This window comes from Stenella coeruleoalba, assembly GCF_951394435.1.
Source record: "Stenella coeruleoalba genome assembly, chromosome: 5".
In the NCBI taxonomy this organism is placed as follows: domain Eukaryota; kingdom Metazoa; phylum Chordata; class Mammalia; order Artiodactyla; family Delphinidae; genus Stenella; species Stenella coeruleoalba.
Window position 1 is genome coordinate 72,677,298 of NC_137150.1, and position 16,722 is coordinate 72,694,019.

Here is a 16,722-nt window from a genome sequence, read left to right on the forward strand (position 1 = left end):
TAATGGATAGAACAAGTAGAGAGAAAATCAGTAAGGATACAGAAGGCATAGACAACCTTCAATTTAGTTGATCTAATTAACATTTACAGATCACACTCAGTGCATAAGAAAAACTATACGCTGGGCAATAAGTCTAGAAGTTTAAAAGAACTGAAATCATGCAGAATATGGTCTCTAACCACATGGAATTAAATTGGAAATCAACAGGAGGAGGAGACACCACCTCCACCAAAGCCACAGCTTCAGCTTCTCTCTTGTCCTTCGGGCTATGCCTGGGATCTGCTGCCAGGTAGCTTCAGCCCCACAGCCCTGCATGTGTGGTCTCAGGTTCCTTTAGTTCCAGAAAGAGAAAAATTGACACTTCGCATCCTGGAAACTGATCTAAGAGACTGAAATTAGGGACTTCTTTCAAATTTAAACATGGCTAATCAAGGAGCAACAAGACCCACCGGGCCAAACACTGGAAATAAAATACAGTACACTGGTACAAACTAGTACTTCTGGGAGAGCCTGCTGTTGGCATGTCAAACCTGGTGCTTCGTATTGTGAAGGACCACTTTCATGAATTTCAAGAGAGTACCACCTGGGCTGTTTTTTGTTTTGTTTTGTTGTTTTTTTTGCGGTACGCGGACCTCTCACTGTTGTGGCCTCTCCCGTTGCGGAGCACAGGCTCTGGACGCGCAGCCTCAGCGGCCATGGCTCACAGGCTCAGCCGCTCTGCGGCATGTGGGATCTTCCCGGACCAGGGCACGAACCCGTGTCCCCTGCATCAGCAGGCGGACTCTCAACCACTGCACCACCAGGGAAGCCCCAAGAATTCTAATTTTGATGGAGTATAGTTTATCAGACTTTTTCTTTTGTGGTTCATGGTTTTTGTGTCCTGTGTAAGAAATCCTTGTCTATTCCAGGATCATGGAAATTTTCTTTTAGAAGTGTTATATGGAGTATGATCCATTTTGAATTAATTTTTTTATATACTGTTAGGTAGGGGTTGAGGTTAATTTTCCATATGGATATCCAGTTGATCCAGCATCATTTGGTGAAAGGACTATTCTTTCCTCATCAAATTACCTTGACACATTTGTTGAAAATTAATTACCTTATATGTGAGGATCTATTTGTGTACTGTATTCAAACTATGGCCCATAGGCCAAATCCTGCTCATTTTGTACACCCTTGAGCTAAAAATGATTTTTACACTTTTAAAGGTTGTTTTAAAAAAAGGCAAAGAAAAATATTCAACAGAAGCCTTATATGACTCACAAAGCCTAAATAATTTTACTGTTAGGACCTTTACAGAAAATGTTTGCCAACCCCTGATCTGTATGTTCCGTAATGTACTATTTTGATAATAGTTGTAGCTTGATGCTACATCTTCAAGTCAGGAAGTCTGAGTCCTTCACCTTTTTTTTTGCAAGTTGTTTTGGTTATTCTAGACCCTTTGCATTTTCATATAACTTTTGAAATCAACTTGTAGATTTCTTCAAAAAAGCTTCATAAAATTTTGGTTGGGATTCTGTTGAAACTCTAGATCAATTTGTACAGAACTGATATGTTAATATTAATGAATGTTCCAATGCATGAATATAGTATTTCCATTTATTTAGCTCTTATCAGTTTATCTTTTTTTTTTTTTTTTTTTTTTTGGCGGTACGCGGGCCTCTCACTGTTGTGGCCTCTCCCGTTGCGGAGCACAGGCTCATTTTTAGCTCAAGGGTGTACAAAATGAGCAGGATTTGGCCTATGGGCCATAGTTTGAATACAGTATACAAATAGATCCTCACATATAAGGTAATTAATTTTCAACAAATGTGTCAAGGTAATTTGATGAGGAAAGAATAGTCCTTTCACCAAATGATGCTGGATCAACTGGATATCCATATGGAAAATTAACCTCAACCCCTACCTAACAGTATATAAAAAAATTAATTCAAAATGGATCATACTCCATATAACACTTCTAAAAGAAAATTTCCATGATCCTGGAATAGACAAGGATTTCTTACACAGGACACAAAAACCATGAACCACAAAAGAAAAAGTTTGATAAACTATACTCCATCAAAATTAGAATTCTTGGGGCTTCCCTGGTGGCGCAGTGGTTGAGAGTCCGCCTGCCGATGCAGGGGACACGGGTTCGTGCCCTGGTCCGGGAAGATCCCACATGCCGCGGAGCGGCTGGGCCCATGGGCCATGGCCACTGAGCCTGCGCGTCCGGAGCCTGTGCTCCACAACAGGAAAGGCCTCAACAGTGAGAGGCCCGTGTACCGCAAAAAAAAAAAAATTAGAATTCTTAAAACTTGATAATAAAATAACAAACAACCCAGTTTAAAAATGGACAAAAGACTAAGACACTTCACAAGTCAGAAAGAGAAAGACAAATACAATATGATATCACTTATATGTGGAATCTAAAATATGACATAAATGAACCTACCTACAAAACAGAAACAGACTCACAGACATAGAGAACAGATTTGTAGTTGCCAAGGGGAAGGGATGGACTGGGAGTTTGGAGTTAGCAGATGCAAACTATTACATATAGAATAGATAAACAACAAGGTCCTACTGTATAGCACAGGGAACTATATTCAATATCCTCAGATAAACATAATGGAAAAGAACATAAAAAAGAATGTATACGTATGTATAACTGAATCACTTTCCTGTACAGCAGAAATTAACACAACACTGCAAATCAGCTATACTTCAATTAAAAAAAAAAGACTAAAACACTTCACAAAGGAAGATATACTAGTGGACAATAAGCACACAAAAAGATGCTCAATATCATTACTCATCAGGGAAATACAAATTAAAATTACAATGAGATACCACTACACATGCACCAGAAAGTCTAAAATTAAAAAGACTGACCATATCAAGTGCTGGCAAGGACGTTGCTGGCAAGTTCTGTTTCATAATGTATGAAACAGAACTCTCATACGTTACTGATGAGAATGTAAAACAGCATAACCACTTTGGAAAACAGTTTGGCAGTTTCTTAAAAAGTTCAACATTTATCTATCATATATCCAGCAATTCTGTTTATTGATATTTACCCAAAATTAATGAAAACATGTCCACGCCAAGACTTGTACACAACTGCTCATTATAGCTTTATTTACCATAGCCCCAAACTAGGAACAACTCCGATGCCATAGATATGTGAATGAATAAACAAATTTCAGTACTCTGCAACAAAAAGAACAAATTACTACCATACAGAACATCGTTAAATCTCATTGACATAATGCTGAGTGAAAGAAGCCAGATATCAAAAAGTACATACTGTATGATTTCATTTATATAAAATTCCAGAAAATCTATCTAGTAACAGAAGTAGATCAGTGATTGTCTGAGTGTGGGTATGGGTGAGGGAGAATAACTGCAAGTAGCACATGAGTATTTTTGGAGATGATGAAAATGTTCTATATTTTGACTGGTTACATGGTTACATGGGTGTATATAGTTGTCAAACTCAATGAAGTTTATTAAAAAAAACCACTATGGGGGCTTTCCTGGTAGTGCAGTGGTTAAGAATCCACCTGCCAATGCAGAGGACACGGGTTCAATCCCTGGTGGGGGAAGATCCCACATGCCGCAGAGCAACTAAGCCCGTGTGCCACAACTACCAAGCCTGCACTCTACAGCCCACGAGCCACAACTACTGAGCCCGTGTGCCACAACTACTGAAGCCCACGCGCCTAGGGCCTGTGCTTCGCAACAAGAGAAGCCACTGCAATGAGAAGCTGGCACACTGCCAACGAAGAGTAGCCCCTGCTCGCCACAACTAAAGAAATTAACCCGCGTGCAGCAACGAAGACCCAATGCAGTCAAAAATAAATTAATTAATTTAAAAAAAACACTATGAAATAGTACTATTATAATTCCTATTTTACCTGTAAGAAAACAAAGCACTAGGATAAAATACCCATGTTACTCTCTTCATAGAAAAATTATCATCTCCAACTTAAAAAGTATGGGGAAACGTTTTCAGGCTTTGTGTATGATATTAGTTTCTGGTTCTCAGATAATCAATAAATTTATATGAACTCATTGCTCTAGGAACACAGCAGAAATTCCAAGAATTAAATATCAAGAGCAGCTATCTCTATAGATACTTTTTGCTTTTATCCTTTAAAGTAGTCTGAGGTAATTTTACATATAGCAGTTTATTTTCCTAATAATTTGCATTCACTGAAAGAATTCTGAATAGTTTCTATGGCATTGTTATATTCTATTTTTGCCCCAAAATATCATTTCTAGTGATGCAAAAGCTAATCACAGAATATAAAAATCAATTAAATCCAAAAGTTGTGTATATACATGTGAGTAAACAAAAATATTTTCCCTCTTTCAAGAAAAGAAAGAGGGAAAGGAAAGCAAAGCACAGAGAGACTAAGTAACTCAGCCAAGAGCTAAGATTCAAACTCCAATAGTTATACCCTAGAGCCCAAATTGTTAGCCACTATTTCATTCTGCCTCTATATCATATCAAGAGCAGCTATCTATCTACCTATCTATATATATATATTGCTTTAATTCTTCTAAATATATTCTAAAGTAGACTATATCTATTATCTCTTTTCTTCTGGATACTATATATGTATTTGTGAACATGTAATATCTTATCATCAGAAAAAACACATATATTTAAAAAGACAGAGACTCTTCAGGACCTCCCTCCAAGATGAATTCAACCAATTAACCAAAACATGTCGGATGTATTTGTTAATCTTTCTGAAGTTATTCACCTGTGTTACCTTTCAGTTCACATTCTTCATCTTGTTCTCAAATATAACACATAAATTTCATCAAAAGACTTACAGAAAATCAGATATACTATAGCTGTAGCATTCCTCTGATCCACCTGTCCAGTAACTCTATAAAAGAAATAAGCTTGTAATAAAGCTTATTCATGCAAGTCCCCAGAAACCAACAGTTTCTATTCTGTGTTCACAAACCATCGTTTTAGTAATCTGGCCTAGAATTTTGCCCAGAATCTACAATAACTAACTTCCAGATCATCCAAAGATGACAAACAGAAGTTCAGCAATGGTTTAAGCAAGTTCTCCTACTGCAATGAGATATAATTCATCAGAGAGGGGAGACTCTAAACTCATTTATATTCATTAAGGCCCTTTTGTGTAATTAATTCCCTTACATTTTCTGCACTTCAGTTTCCTACTACCAATAACCACTTGGCCCTTTCCAGAGTGGGATTAATTCTTCTTGACCAAGAAGACAGAAATAAGAGGGGCTAACAAATTCTACTTTCTATGATATGTTAATATTCCTTCATCTACCCTCTCAAGACTATACCTGCTCTAAACATAACTAAAAAAGCCTTTTTAAAAAATGATTGTCGGCATTTTCTGAAGGTCTCAAATAACTCTGAGATTTCCAGTTTCTGAAGCTATTCTTATGGGTTCTGTCACTCTTCACTGTTGGTTTTATATTCTGCTTTTTATCCTCAGTACTTAGAGTTGGACAGCTACTTTTGTTGTCACGATAGTCTCTTCAGTTACTTCTTTCTTCCTTATTGGAATCAGTTATCTCCCATTCCTCTTGGAAATACGTTCCAATTATGTTAAAGAGAGAAGCTAACCTAACCTCTACACAATTATTTAAATTCCCTGAGCCCTAGTCCCTCATCTGAAATACAAGAAAGGTATCATCTATCTTACAACCATTGTGAAGATTAAACGGAATACTGTATATATAGCTTCTAGCTATATAAATATATAATAGATATGTGTAGTAAATAATAAATGTTTGTTTTCTCCTTCTCTTCTCCACTGTTATTTTAATCATTATTTCAAACTATGAATCACATTATCTGTCACTTATAACTTTAAGAAGGCAAGTAATTTTTTTTCAGTATATCCATTTTTCAACTATTGATTTTTTGCTTTAAATTACATTGAAACAGTATTTTGATGTAAGTGTAAGTCAATGGGCAACTTACCTGTGGAAACCATCTTTCAAAACTTCTTGCCTCAAAATAATTTCAGAACAAGTGGCCCTTATGCCTATAAGCATGAAAAGATTTTTTTAAACAAAATAAGCACTCAATGAAAGAATATTTAAATAATCAGAAAATAATAGTTTGAATAGGCTTTAATTGCCTGGAAAATCTAACCAACCTAAAAACAAAACAAAAACTTTTAAAACTTAAGCAATTTGAGCTACATATAAATCTATTTCTAGTATAGCATAGGGGTTAAAAGTCTTGACTTTGGAGTTAGATTGGCTAGTTTCAAACCCCAGTCTGTCTATTAACAGCTGTGTGACTTTGGGCAATATAGTTTCTCTCTCTACTAGTTGTCATGAGAATTTAATATATGTAGAAGCACTTAGAACAGGGTCAACCATATAGCAAGCACTCTATGTAAGTGTTCGCTATTTATATTACTTTATTCAGGCGATCCCAGGATACCAAAAACAACAGAATGGCCAAAGAGCCAGGAAACCTCAATTTTAATCCTAGCTAACTGAAACTGAGTATCACATACAAACTGGCAACTTCTATATTCTACCATCCACACATAGAAAAAACTCAGAGGATGGTACACTATGCCTTATGGAGACACTGAAAGAGTTTAAAGAAACAACAAAAACTGGAGGCTTTTGAAAGGTTCAAAGGGCCCCTTTATAAACTTAGAATAACCAGAAATCTCACTATACTGACTCCATGCAGAATTCAGACATTAAAACTGTTACTCAGTGTCAGTTTCATAAAGTTAAAAATTCAGCTACTAATGACCACCAACTCTGCCCAGGCACTTTGCTATGGAATTTTACTCCATTTTCAAAAGCTAGAAGTGTGTGGGAAGAATATTAAAACAAACATACAGAAAAACCATACACTACTGTATGTTACTAAGTCCATTAGATGTATTCCTGAGAAGATCCAAAAAAAAAAAAAAAAACATGACAGGGAGATGGAAACATTTGGAATATACTAGGGAAGGAAAGAAAAAAGTATGAAAGACAACATTTATTAAATAATACCTATATGACAGATTCTCTACTTGGGGCTTTCACATGTATTTTAACTTTCACAGTCTAGCTAAACAGGCAGGCAATATTATTGCCTTTTGTACACAGGAGGAAACTCTGACTTATAAACAGTTACTGTTTAGGCCACACAACTAGGTAAGTAACTGATTAGAAGCAAGATCTGCCCAACTTTTAAAGCCTAAGGCATTTCCACTCTCCTAGCTATTTAAAGAAATCCTTAATTGCTTTGGAGAAGCACATATCATCTTTTCCCAAGCAACTTACAGAATATCTCTTGCATAAATCAAGATATTTCTTCAATGTTTAACTTTAATAGAGGTGGGGGTAAGGGTTTATATCTGCCTATAAATTAATTAGAAAAAAAGGTCAGATTAATAGGCTTAAAGTCTATCAGGGAATAGTAAATAGAGAATAGTAAATTTCATTCATCTTGGGATAGTAGAAAAGCTAATTTACAAACAGTATTGCAAATACTAGATTATTTATGATTTTTAAGGCAAAGGTACCATTTTCTTTCTTTTTTTTTGTAATATTTATTTATTTAGCTGTGTCGGGTCTTAGTTATGGCACACGGGACCTTCGTTGCGGCATGCAGGAACTCGCCTCGCGTCGCGTGGGCTTCTCTCTAGTTGTGGTGCGCGGGCTCAGTAGTTGCAGCATGGGGGATTAGTTGCCCCGGGGCATGTGGGATCTTAGTTCCCTAACCAGGGATCCAACCCAAGTCCCCTGAATTGGAAGGTGGATTCTTAACCACCGGACCACCAGGGAAGTCCTCTAAGTACCATTTTCAAAGTGAATTTGTTGCATCTGAATGCACCTTCAAGATTTTTCCTCTTAAATATTACCTTAGTTGGTTATTGCGGCCTGAACTGGCTCTGGAAATTGACCCCTTTTTAATCACAAAATGCCAGTGCTGGAAGTCTTCAGATACAAGTCCGGTTGTTTAAAAATTCTTTTTGGCCTAGTAATCCTTTCTTCAAATAAATTTGGGAACTTAATATGTAAACACAAAAGCAGAACTGCACTGACTGACAGATACTAGTCTAACATCCTCGTTTTAAAGACAGAGAAACTCACCTGATTTGTACTGACTTTCCTTTCCCTATCAAACGTTGTCACTTTATTGTAATTACTCACTGTATACATCTCCCCCTACTGCAATGCAAGCTCCACGAGGGCTGGATCCACAGCGCCTAGCACAGCACTTCTGCCCACGGACTCGGGCCCAAAGAAGTGAATCAACTCGCTTGCCCAGCCCTGAGTCATAAAGAAACCCTAGCCCAATCTAGTCCATTATCAAAAATGTTTGTAAAACGAAACTAGTCTTCCTCCCCTTTCCACGTCCCCCGAGGACAACACACACTATGTACTCTAGACTGGGGTTCTCACACCTCATAGGGCACTTAGACTTTGCTGGCCCCGTAGTGGTCAGAAGCTTCACGCATTCCAAGAGCGTCCCAAGACGCTTCACGTCTGTACTTTACAATTTTTTTTTTTTTTTTTTTTTTTTTTTGCGGTTTGCGGGCCTCTCACTGTTGTGGCTTCTGCCGTTGGGGAGCACAGGCTCCGGACGCGCAAGCCCAGCGGCCATGGCTCACGGGCCCAGCCGCTCTGCGGCATGTGGGATCCTCCCAGACCGGGGCACGAACAAAGTCCGACTCTCCAGAGAACCAGGAGCAGCCACAAAGCAATGAAGACGGGGGGCGGGGCGGGGGGAGTAGCAGGAAGCTTGCGGCCTTTGTTTTTAACCTCCTGCAGCTCACCCTACAGCTCTAGGGTCGCGAGAAGTACCTTTGTTAAGCGCGGAAGGGAGAGTACGGGGGACCCTGGAGTGCTCCCCACCCTCTCGGCCCTAAACCCCGCCCTCACCCCGAAGCCCCGCCCTTGCCCTTACCAGCGTCGGTGGGGGTGGTGTTGAAGGCTATGGCTGGCGAGCAGGTGAGTCCAGCCACCTCCCAGAGGAGTAGCCAGGCCACCGCCCGGACGGCCACGGCCGGGGTAGCCAGGACGCCGGGGAACGCGCGCCCCAGAAGAGCGCGCGGGGACAAACTGCGGTCGGAGGAACCTGCACACGCCTCACACCGCTCCTAGAGCGCGCTGTCACGGAGTTAGAGACCGGGACAGAAGACTCAATGCGCGCACGCCAGCGGCCCAGCCATTACCCTGCTCCCCGCATCCCCGGCCCCCGAAAGTTCCGGCGTCAAGGAGGCCGCGGTCCCGCCCCCTCGTCGCCCCGCCCCTCACACTCCCGGTAGGGGGCGGAGCGAGGAGCGGCGGAAGCGCCGTGACGTGTGCCAGGGCAGTTGCTCTAGGGACCGCTCCGCGGGACCCCAGCGTGACTCTGAGCTCCGCGCGGTGTCCTGGGGACAGCCTAACCCAGCTTCCGGCGTCCACCTCCACTTCCAGGTATTTGCCGATGTGGGCCTCCTGCCGGGGTATTCACCCCACGGTGCGGAGCTGTGGCTGTCGCCTCTTTCTGCAGCGCTAGGCTGCGCCTGGCCTCAAAGTCGAGTGCTCCTAGGTGCCCTACGGTTAGTGGAAACACCCCCTCACGGAGATTTTAGACGTTGACCTGCAGAAGATGCATTTTATGTACTTCTCTATGGGTAAGAAAGTCAGTCTTGCACTAGTGGGGGCGTGGATAGGGAGAGGATCGTCTACCTGATGGCAAAATCCGTACGCTTTAGGTGCTGTGGGGATGCTTGGCAAGACTATGCAGGTCACTGATCCTTGAGGAGAAAAGTATTAATGTCTAGGAAGAAGTGCTGGGTAAATGTGTCGTCTGTCTTCATGAATTGAATATGTAAGCAGAGCTGGAGAGTATCCAATGCAGATTGGAACAGAGCGGAGGGCTCTAGGATGGATGTCTTAAAGAGGAAAGATGTCAGAAGATACTACCTAAAACTGAAGATAGCAGTATAAGCATACTGTTAAGAAATATGAAGATAAATTTTGGAAGAAACATTTAAAAGAAACTCGTTACCTATGGAGAGGGGAAGGGGAGAGGACAACAGTTTTTTGTTGTAAACCTCATAGAATTATGTTACATTTTAAACAGCATACAAACATTAATAAAAATAAAAGTTTAGTTTTAAAAAGAAAGAAGAGTGTAGTCAAACTACATTATTGAGCATCACTTGCATATATCATTTATTAATACAGCCATTTGCTTGAGTGTATGGAATTTGTATTGTGCTCAGTAGGATCTTCTAGAAAGTTTACTAACAACAAATTTTAGTGAGGTGAACTGGGAGTAGTATTTGTTTTTTAAAAAAAAAAAAAGAGGTGGAGTGGGATCATGGCATCAGATCAGAGGCAGAGCACAGTAATTTGATAACAGTTTTTTATATATTGGGTTGGCCAAAAAGTTCCCTTGGTTTTTAAGTAAAAATAAAAGACACATTTTTCAAAAAAATATTTATTTATTTCGGCTGCACCAGGTCTTCATTGAGGCACGTAGGCGCTCTTAGTTGCTGCATGCGGACTCCTAGTTACGGCATGCATGCAGGATCTAGTTCCCCAACCGGGGAACAAACCCAGGCCTCCTGCATCAGGAGCGCAGAGTCTTACCCACTGGACCATAAGGGAAATCCCACATTTTTCATTTTTCATTTCTACCAAGAACTTTATTGAACAATGTATTCACCATTTTGTTCCACCACTTTCTGCCATTTTTCAGGCAACTCAATAATTCCATCTTCCCAAAACTTTTTATCCTTTTGAGCAAAGAACTGTTCTAGGTGCCTTTTACAGTCTTCCAGAGATTGAAATTTTTTCCATTAAGAGAATTTTGTAAAGACCGAAATAAATGGAAATCCGAAGGTGCAATGTCTAGTGAATATATTGGATGAATCAGAACTTCCCAGCCAAGCTGTAACAATTTTTGGTCATCAAAGAAACATGCAGTCTTGTGTTATCCTGCTGGAAGATTATGCATTTTCTATTGACTAATTCCGGATGCTTTTTGTCGAGTGCTGCTTTGAGTTGGTCTAATTGGGAGCAGTACTTGTTGGAATTAATCGTTTGGTTTTGCAGAAGGAGCTCATAATAGAGGATTCCCTTCCAATCCCACCATATACACAACATCACCTTCTTTGGATGAAGATCAGCCTTTGGTGTGGTTGGTGGTGGTTCATTTCGCTTGCCCCACCATCTCTTCTCTTACACATTATTGTACAGTATCCACTTTTCATCGCCCGTCACAGTTTGTTTTAAAAACGGAACGTTTTCATTACGTTTAAGTAGAGAATCGCATTCGGAAATACGGTCAAGAAGGTTTTTTTCTCTTAACTTACGTGGAACCCAAACATCAAAGCGATGAACATAACCAAGCTGGTGCAAATGATTTTCAATGCTTGATTTGGATATTTTGAGTATGTTGGCTATCTCCCACATGGTATAATGTTGATTGTTCTCAATTAATGTCTCGATTTGATGGCTATCAACTTCAACTTGTGTACCCGACCGTGGAGCATCATCCAGCGAGGAATCTCCAGCACGAAACTTGGCAAACCAGTTTTGACACGTTCAATCAGTCATAGCACCTTCTCCATACAATGCACAAATCTTTTTTTGCGTTTCAGTTGTGTTTTTACCTTTCTTGAAATAATAAAGCGTAATATGCCGAAAATGTTGTTTTTCCCCCTATTTTCTATATTAAAACGGCTACACAAAAAATTCACCAATTTTAATGTACACTGATATGACAGCTGTCACAATACAGTCTAACAAAACTGTTTCAAATGAAGTTAAAGACAACTAAGCGCTACTAGAGCCAGCTTATGGACCGAACGAACTTTTTAGCCAACACAGTATGATCCATTTCCTAAGAGTAAAAATTCTCACATCCAATAGGAAGGGGTGAATAATATAGATTATGGTATATGCATAGGACAAAACATTTGCAGTCATAAAAATTTGCATTTTAGAAAGACATTTAATGGCAAAATTACATAGGTTGTTAAATTTAAAAGGCAGGACTTAAAAAAGAATGAAATAATGCCATTTGCAGCTACATGATGAACCTAGAGAGTATCATACTATGTGAAGTCAGAAAGAGAAAGACAAATACCATATGATATCACTTATATGTGGAATCTAAAATATGACACAAATGAACTTATCTACAAAACAGAAACAGACTCACAGACATAGAGAATGGACTTGTGGTTGCCACGGGGGAGGGGGCATAGGAGAGGGATGGATTGGGAGTTTGGGATCAGCAGATGTAAACTATCATATATAGAATGGATAAACAAGGTCCTACTGTATGCACAGGGAACTATATTCAGTATCCTGTGATAAACCATAATGGAAAAGCATATGAAAAAGAATATATGTATTTATATTTATTACTGAATCACTTTGCTGTGTAGCAGAAATTAACACAACATTGTAAGTCAACTATACGTCCGTAAAATAAAATTTTGTAAAAATTTAAAAGGTAGGAAATAGTATGTATGATATAAAAACATACTATAGCTAAAAAACAAACCAAAAAACAAAAAGAAACCAAACACAAACAAACAAAAAACTACACCTAGAAAGACTGGAAGGAATCAGGGATGATTATTTTGTATGTCTCTTCCTCCCCCTTCCCCACTCCCATCCCAGTTTTCTACAATGAACATGTATTAAGTAACCATGTTCCTAGTGATTCTCTAACAGAACTGAATTTATGAAGATATCATCCTTATGCTGCTTTACCTCCAGGTTCTTTGACATTTGCAAATCTTTCTGAGAATATCATAGTCACATCTAAAGCAGTCCCTATAATTAAGTATATTTTGGCATTGAGAGCAGGGAAGGGAAGAGGGAATGGAAAGTATTAACCTTTAAAATGGTTGTTTCACCAAAAAAAAAAAAAAATGGTTGTTTCAAATACTGTATGCTAACACACATATATGGAATCTTAATAAACGGTACTGATGAACCTAGTGGCAGGGCAGGAATAAAGACGCAGACGTAGAGAACAGACTTGAGGGCACAGCAGGGGAAGGGGAAGCTGGGATGAAGTGAGAGAGTAGCACTGACCTATGTACACTACCAAATGTAAAATGGATGGCTAGTGGGAAGCTGCTGCATAGCACAGGGAGATCAGCTCGACACTGATGACCTAGAGGGGTGGAATAGGGAGGGTGGGAGGGAGACGCAAGAGGGAGGGGATATGGGGATATATGTATACATATAGCTGATTCACTTTGTGGTACAGCAGAAACTAATACATTGTAAAACAATTATACTTCAATAAAGATTAAAAAATAATAAATAAATAAAATGTTTCTTGTAACTGAAAAAAACATCATGTAGTGAGACAAATGAGTTGAAATAAAAGCCATGTAAGCTTTATTGCCTCAAATATGTGGAGGCTGATTATTGCCTTGTTTGATCAGACTTCTAAACTGTGAACACTTCGAGGATGTACAGGGGCTGTGTCTTCTATTAACACATTGAATTAAACAATGGAATACCTACTACAGTCCAGGTATTGTGCTGGGGATATTGTGGTGAACAGTGGATATGTTCCCTGCCCTCATGGAGCATATAGAATAGAAGGAAAAGAAAAGTGATAAAGTAAGTAGTTACAAAAAACTCAATGAGTAGAATGATTGGGGAAGTACAAAGGAGAGAGGTCTGGTCTAGTGAACCCCTCAGGACATAATGAGTAAGATTAAAAACCTCTTAGTACCTTGACATAGAGGGTGCTTGTACATACTTGTTTAATTGGTAAACAAAAAAGATCCTGTAAGTTGATTCTTGGGCTGACTCAGAGGTTCATATACAATCTTTGGTTAAGAGTACAGTACACGAAGAGATCCAAACTGAACTGCATTTCTAGGTTCATGTGTGAACAAATCTACACCCCTCAATGAACCAGGGACTCTATAGACTAAAGATAACCTGGGGCCAAACTGAACTTCCAGGTAGCTCTTGAAATACTGAGCTTGAGCTGACTATGCATCTCCAGAACTGGAGTAGATTCAGATCTGCTGGGGAGGAAAAGTAGAGGAGAATGTGATTTATCCAACACTTAATTTTTTTCCCCTTTAGCAGGAAGTCATTATGCGACTAACACATTTTCATCAGATTTCCTCTGATTTACCGTGAAGTGTATGTGAGAATGATGTGCACTGCCAAGAAATGTGGAATTAGGTTCCAGCCTCCGGCTGTTATCTTAATCTATGAGAATGAAATGATGGGGAAAAGTCGCCAGCGCATCATGCCTGTCCGAAACTTTTCAAAGTATTCAGGTATCTTATGTTTTATCTTGCCTCCTATCTTAAATATTCACTGAGTCAGTTTATAAGAACGATTTGAGTCTCATGTAATGGAATGACATGGCCTTCAGAGTTAGACCGACCAAGGTTCAAGTCGTGACTGTCAGGGTAGGTATGAAATCTTGGCTAAATTACTTAATCTTGGTGAGCATCAGTTTCCTAATCTGTAAAAGGAAATTGATAATCCCACCCTTTGAGATCTGCAGTGTGGGTTAAATGAGATAGCATTATTCAGTAATATTAATTCCCTTCTCTCCCTCCAAATGTGTTTTTTAGTTGTAATCTTGATATTTTCTTGGTACCAGTACTAATATCTAAAGCTGTAAAACTACTTTTTCTTCTCAGATGTTTTCTCCAGTTGAAAGTATTTAACATCTCCTCAAAGTGATTTTAAGTTACAGAAATAAAAAATATATCCCTCCTTCCCCCATCACACTCAAAGCTGTATATAAAGAAATAGTTCTGTAAAATAGTTCATTCCTAAAAGCCAGTTAGCTACTTGACTATAATGACAGGTAATGGTTTCAGTAACTTGTGGTACCTGAATAGTCTGTGGTGTTGCGTGTGGTATAATAGTTTTGTTTCTCCCTCCTAGATTGCAGCAGAGCTGCTGAACAATTAAAGAATAATCCACGACACAAGGGTTACCTGGAACAGGTATCCCTGAAGCAACTGGAGAAGTTATTCAGTTTTTTACGAGGTTACTTGTGGGGGCAGAGTTTGGCAGAAACAATGGAACAAATTCAGCGGGAAACAACCATTGATCCTGAGGAAGACCTGAACAAACTAGATGACAAGGAACTTGCCAAAAGGAAGAGCATCATGGATGAACTTTTTGAGAAAAATCAGAAGAAGAAGGATGATCCAAATTTTGTTTATGACATTGAAGTGGAGTTCCCACAGGATGAACAACTACAGTCCTGTGGCTGGGACACAGAGTCAGCTGACGAGTCCTGATAACCAAAAACTAAAAAAAAAAATTATTGGGTAGCAGAAAATCCATGTTTATACAAGACCATAGATTGGTTGTAGAAAAATCTGTAAAGAACACTATGCATATTGGGTCACGTTTGGATTGATCATGTTACTTTTCAAAACCAAGATACGTAGAGCATCTACTATGTAGGTGCATATGGAATATAGGGAAAACAGAATATAGGAATCTGCCTTTAAGGAGCTTACAGTCTAATGGGAAGATAAGTCAAAAGCTTATGAAAAACTAGTTTAATGGTATTAGGAAGCATTAGATCCAAATGCTTGATAAAGGCTAGAGAGGATCAGAACCTAGATTACGATAGGGTAGAATAGTCAGGGAGGACTTTGTCCATCAGTGGCAAGATGGTACTTTGCCTGGCCCTTGAAATGGTAGTATTTGGATAGAAGCTTATATAGGATTCCAGATTAAACTGGGAGGAAAAAAAGGGGGATGTTGCAGGGGATTGGTAAAGAGAGAGGAATTAGAACGTTTTATTTGAGGAACAGTAAGCAAATTATAGTTTGATAAGATCAGAGGGCATATGTGGTTGCCAGGGGATTATTCTTTTTTTTTTTTAATTTAATTTATTTATTTATTTTTGGCTGTGTTGGGTCTTCGTTTCTGTGCGAGGGCTTTCTCTGCTTGTGGCAAGCGGGGGCCACTCTTCATCGCGGTGCACAGGCCTCTTACTGTCGCGGCCTCTCTTGTTGCGGAGCACAGGCTCCAGACGCGCAGGCTCAGTAGTTGTGGCTCACGGGCCTAGTTGCTCCACGGCATGTGGGATCTTCCCAGACCAGGGCTCGAACCCGTGTCCCCTGAATTAGCAGGCAGATTCTCAACCACTGCGCCACCAGGGAAGCCCCACGGGATTATTCTTTATGCATTGTTTTTATGTCTATTTAACTCTGGAGTAGAAGAGTACCCCTGCAGAATGCCCTGCAGCTTCAAGTGGATGTAATCTGATGGATAGCAGGGGAATTCTGCCCCATCCCCCTGCCCCAGTATCAGGAAATATGTCCTAAAGACATTCTGAAACCCTGAACCTCTTCCCATAAATAAGAGGTTTGTTTGTAAAATGGGAAATCTACCCATAATAAATGAACATATGTACAGCCAGTTTAGGCCTATTCATGAGTTTGTATCTCCAAAGAGAAGATCTTTGTTGAACAAGGTTATATATGTACAGATATATCTTTCTTCATATTAGAATATTTAATTGGTAGAAATCCTGTTTTCTGCAAGGAAATTAATACCCATTAAATAAAGCTATAAAAGTTACTCATTCTTTCCACCTGTCCATCCCTACTGTCCTTACCATTAAAAGCCTCATTAAAGAGGTCATTCTTGGGCTTCCCTGGTGGTGCAGTGGTTGAGAGTCCGCCTGCCGATGCAGGGGACACGGGTCCGTGCTCCGGTCCGGGAAGAACCCACATGCCGTGGAGC

At 39.6% G+C, this 16,722-nt stretch overlaps 2 protein-coding genes across 3 annotated transcripts in view; one reads left to right on the plus strand and one right to left on the minus strand.

Annotated features, from left to right (window-relative positions):
• Nucleotides 1-10,638, minus strand: part of PIGX (phosphatidylinositol glycan anchor biosynthesis class X) — a gene marked incomplete at its 5' end in the record, with an annotated part of 28,059 nt that extends 17,421 nt beyond the window's left edge. Inside the window, 3 exons of the mRNA XM_079921415.1 lie at nt 5,972-6,035; nt 8,921-9,113; nt 10,597-10,638. Coding sequence (XP_079777541.1) covers nt 5,972-6,035; nt 8,921-9,113; nt 10,597-10,638 — 299 coding nt within the window. The remainder of the gene's footprint in view (nt 1-5,971; nt 6,036-8,920; nt 9,114-10,596) is intronic.
• Nucleotides 9,326-16,309, plus strand: CEP19 (centrosomal protein 19). Of its 2 annotated transcripts, none has more exons than XM_079922873.1 (3): nt 9,326-9,432; nt 14,077-14,276; nt 14,899-16,309. In XM_079922873.1, exons 2-3 carry the CDS (start codon nt 14,147-14,149, stop codon nt 15,258-15,260), a joined length of 492 nt encoding a protein of 163 aa, XP_079778999.1. In that variant the 5' UTR covers nt 9,326-9,432; nt 14,077-14,146; the 3' UTR covers nt 15,261-16,309. The 2 variants fall into 2 exon arrangements, with proteins under 2 accessions (XP_079778999.1, XP_079779000.1); XM_079922874.1 differs by having other exon boundaries at nt 9,419-9,432; nt 14,080-14,276.
• The last annotated feature ends 413 nt before the right edge of the window (nt 16,310-16,722 follow it).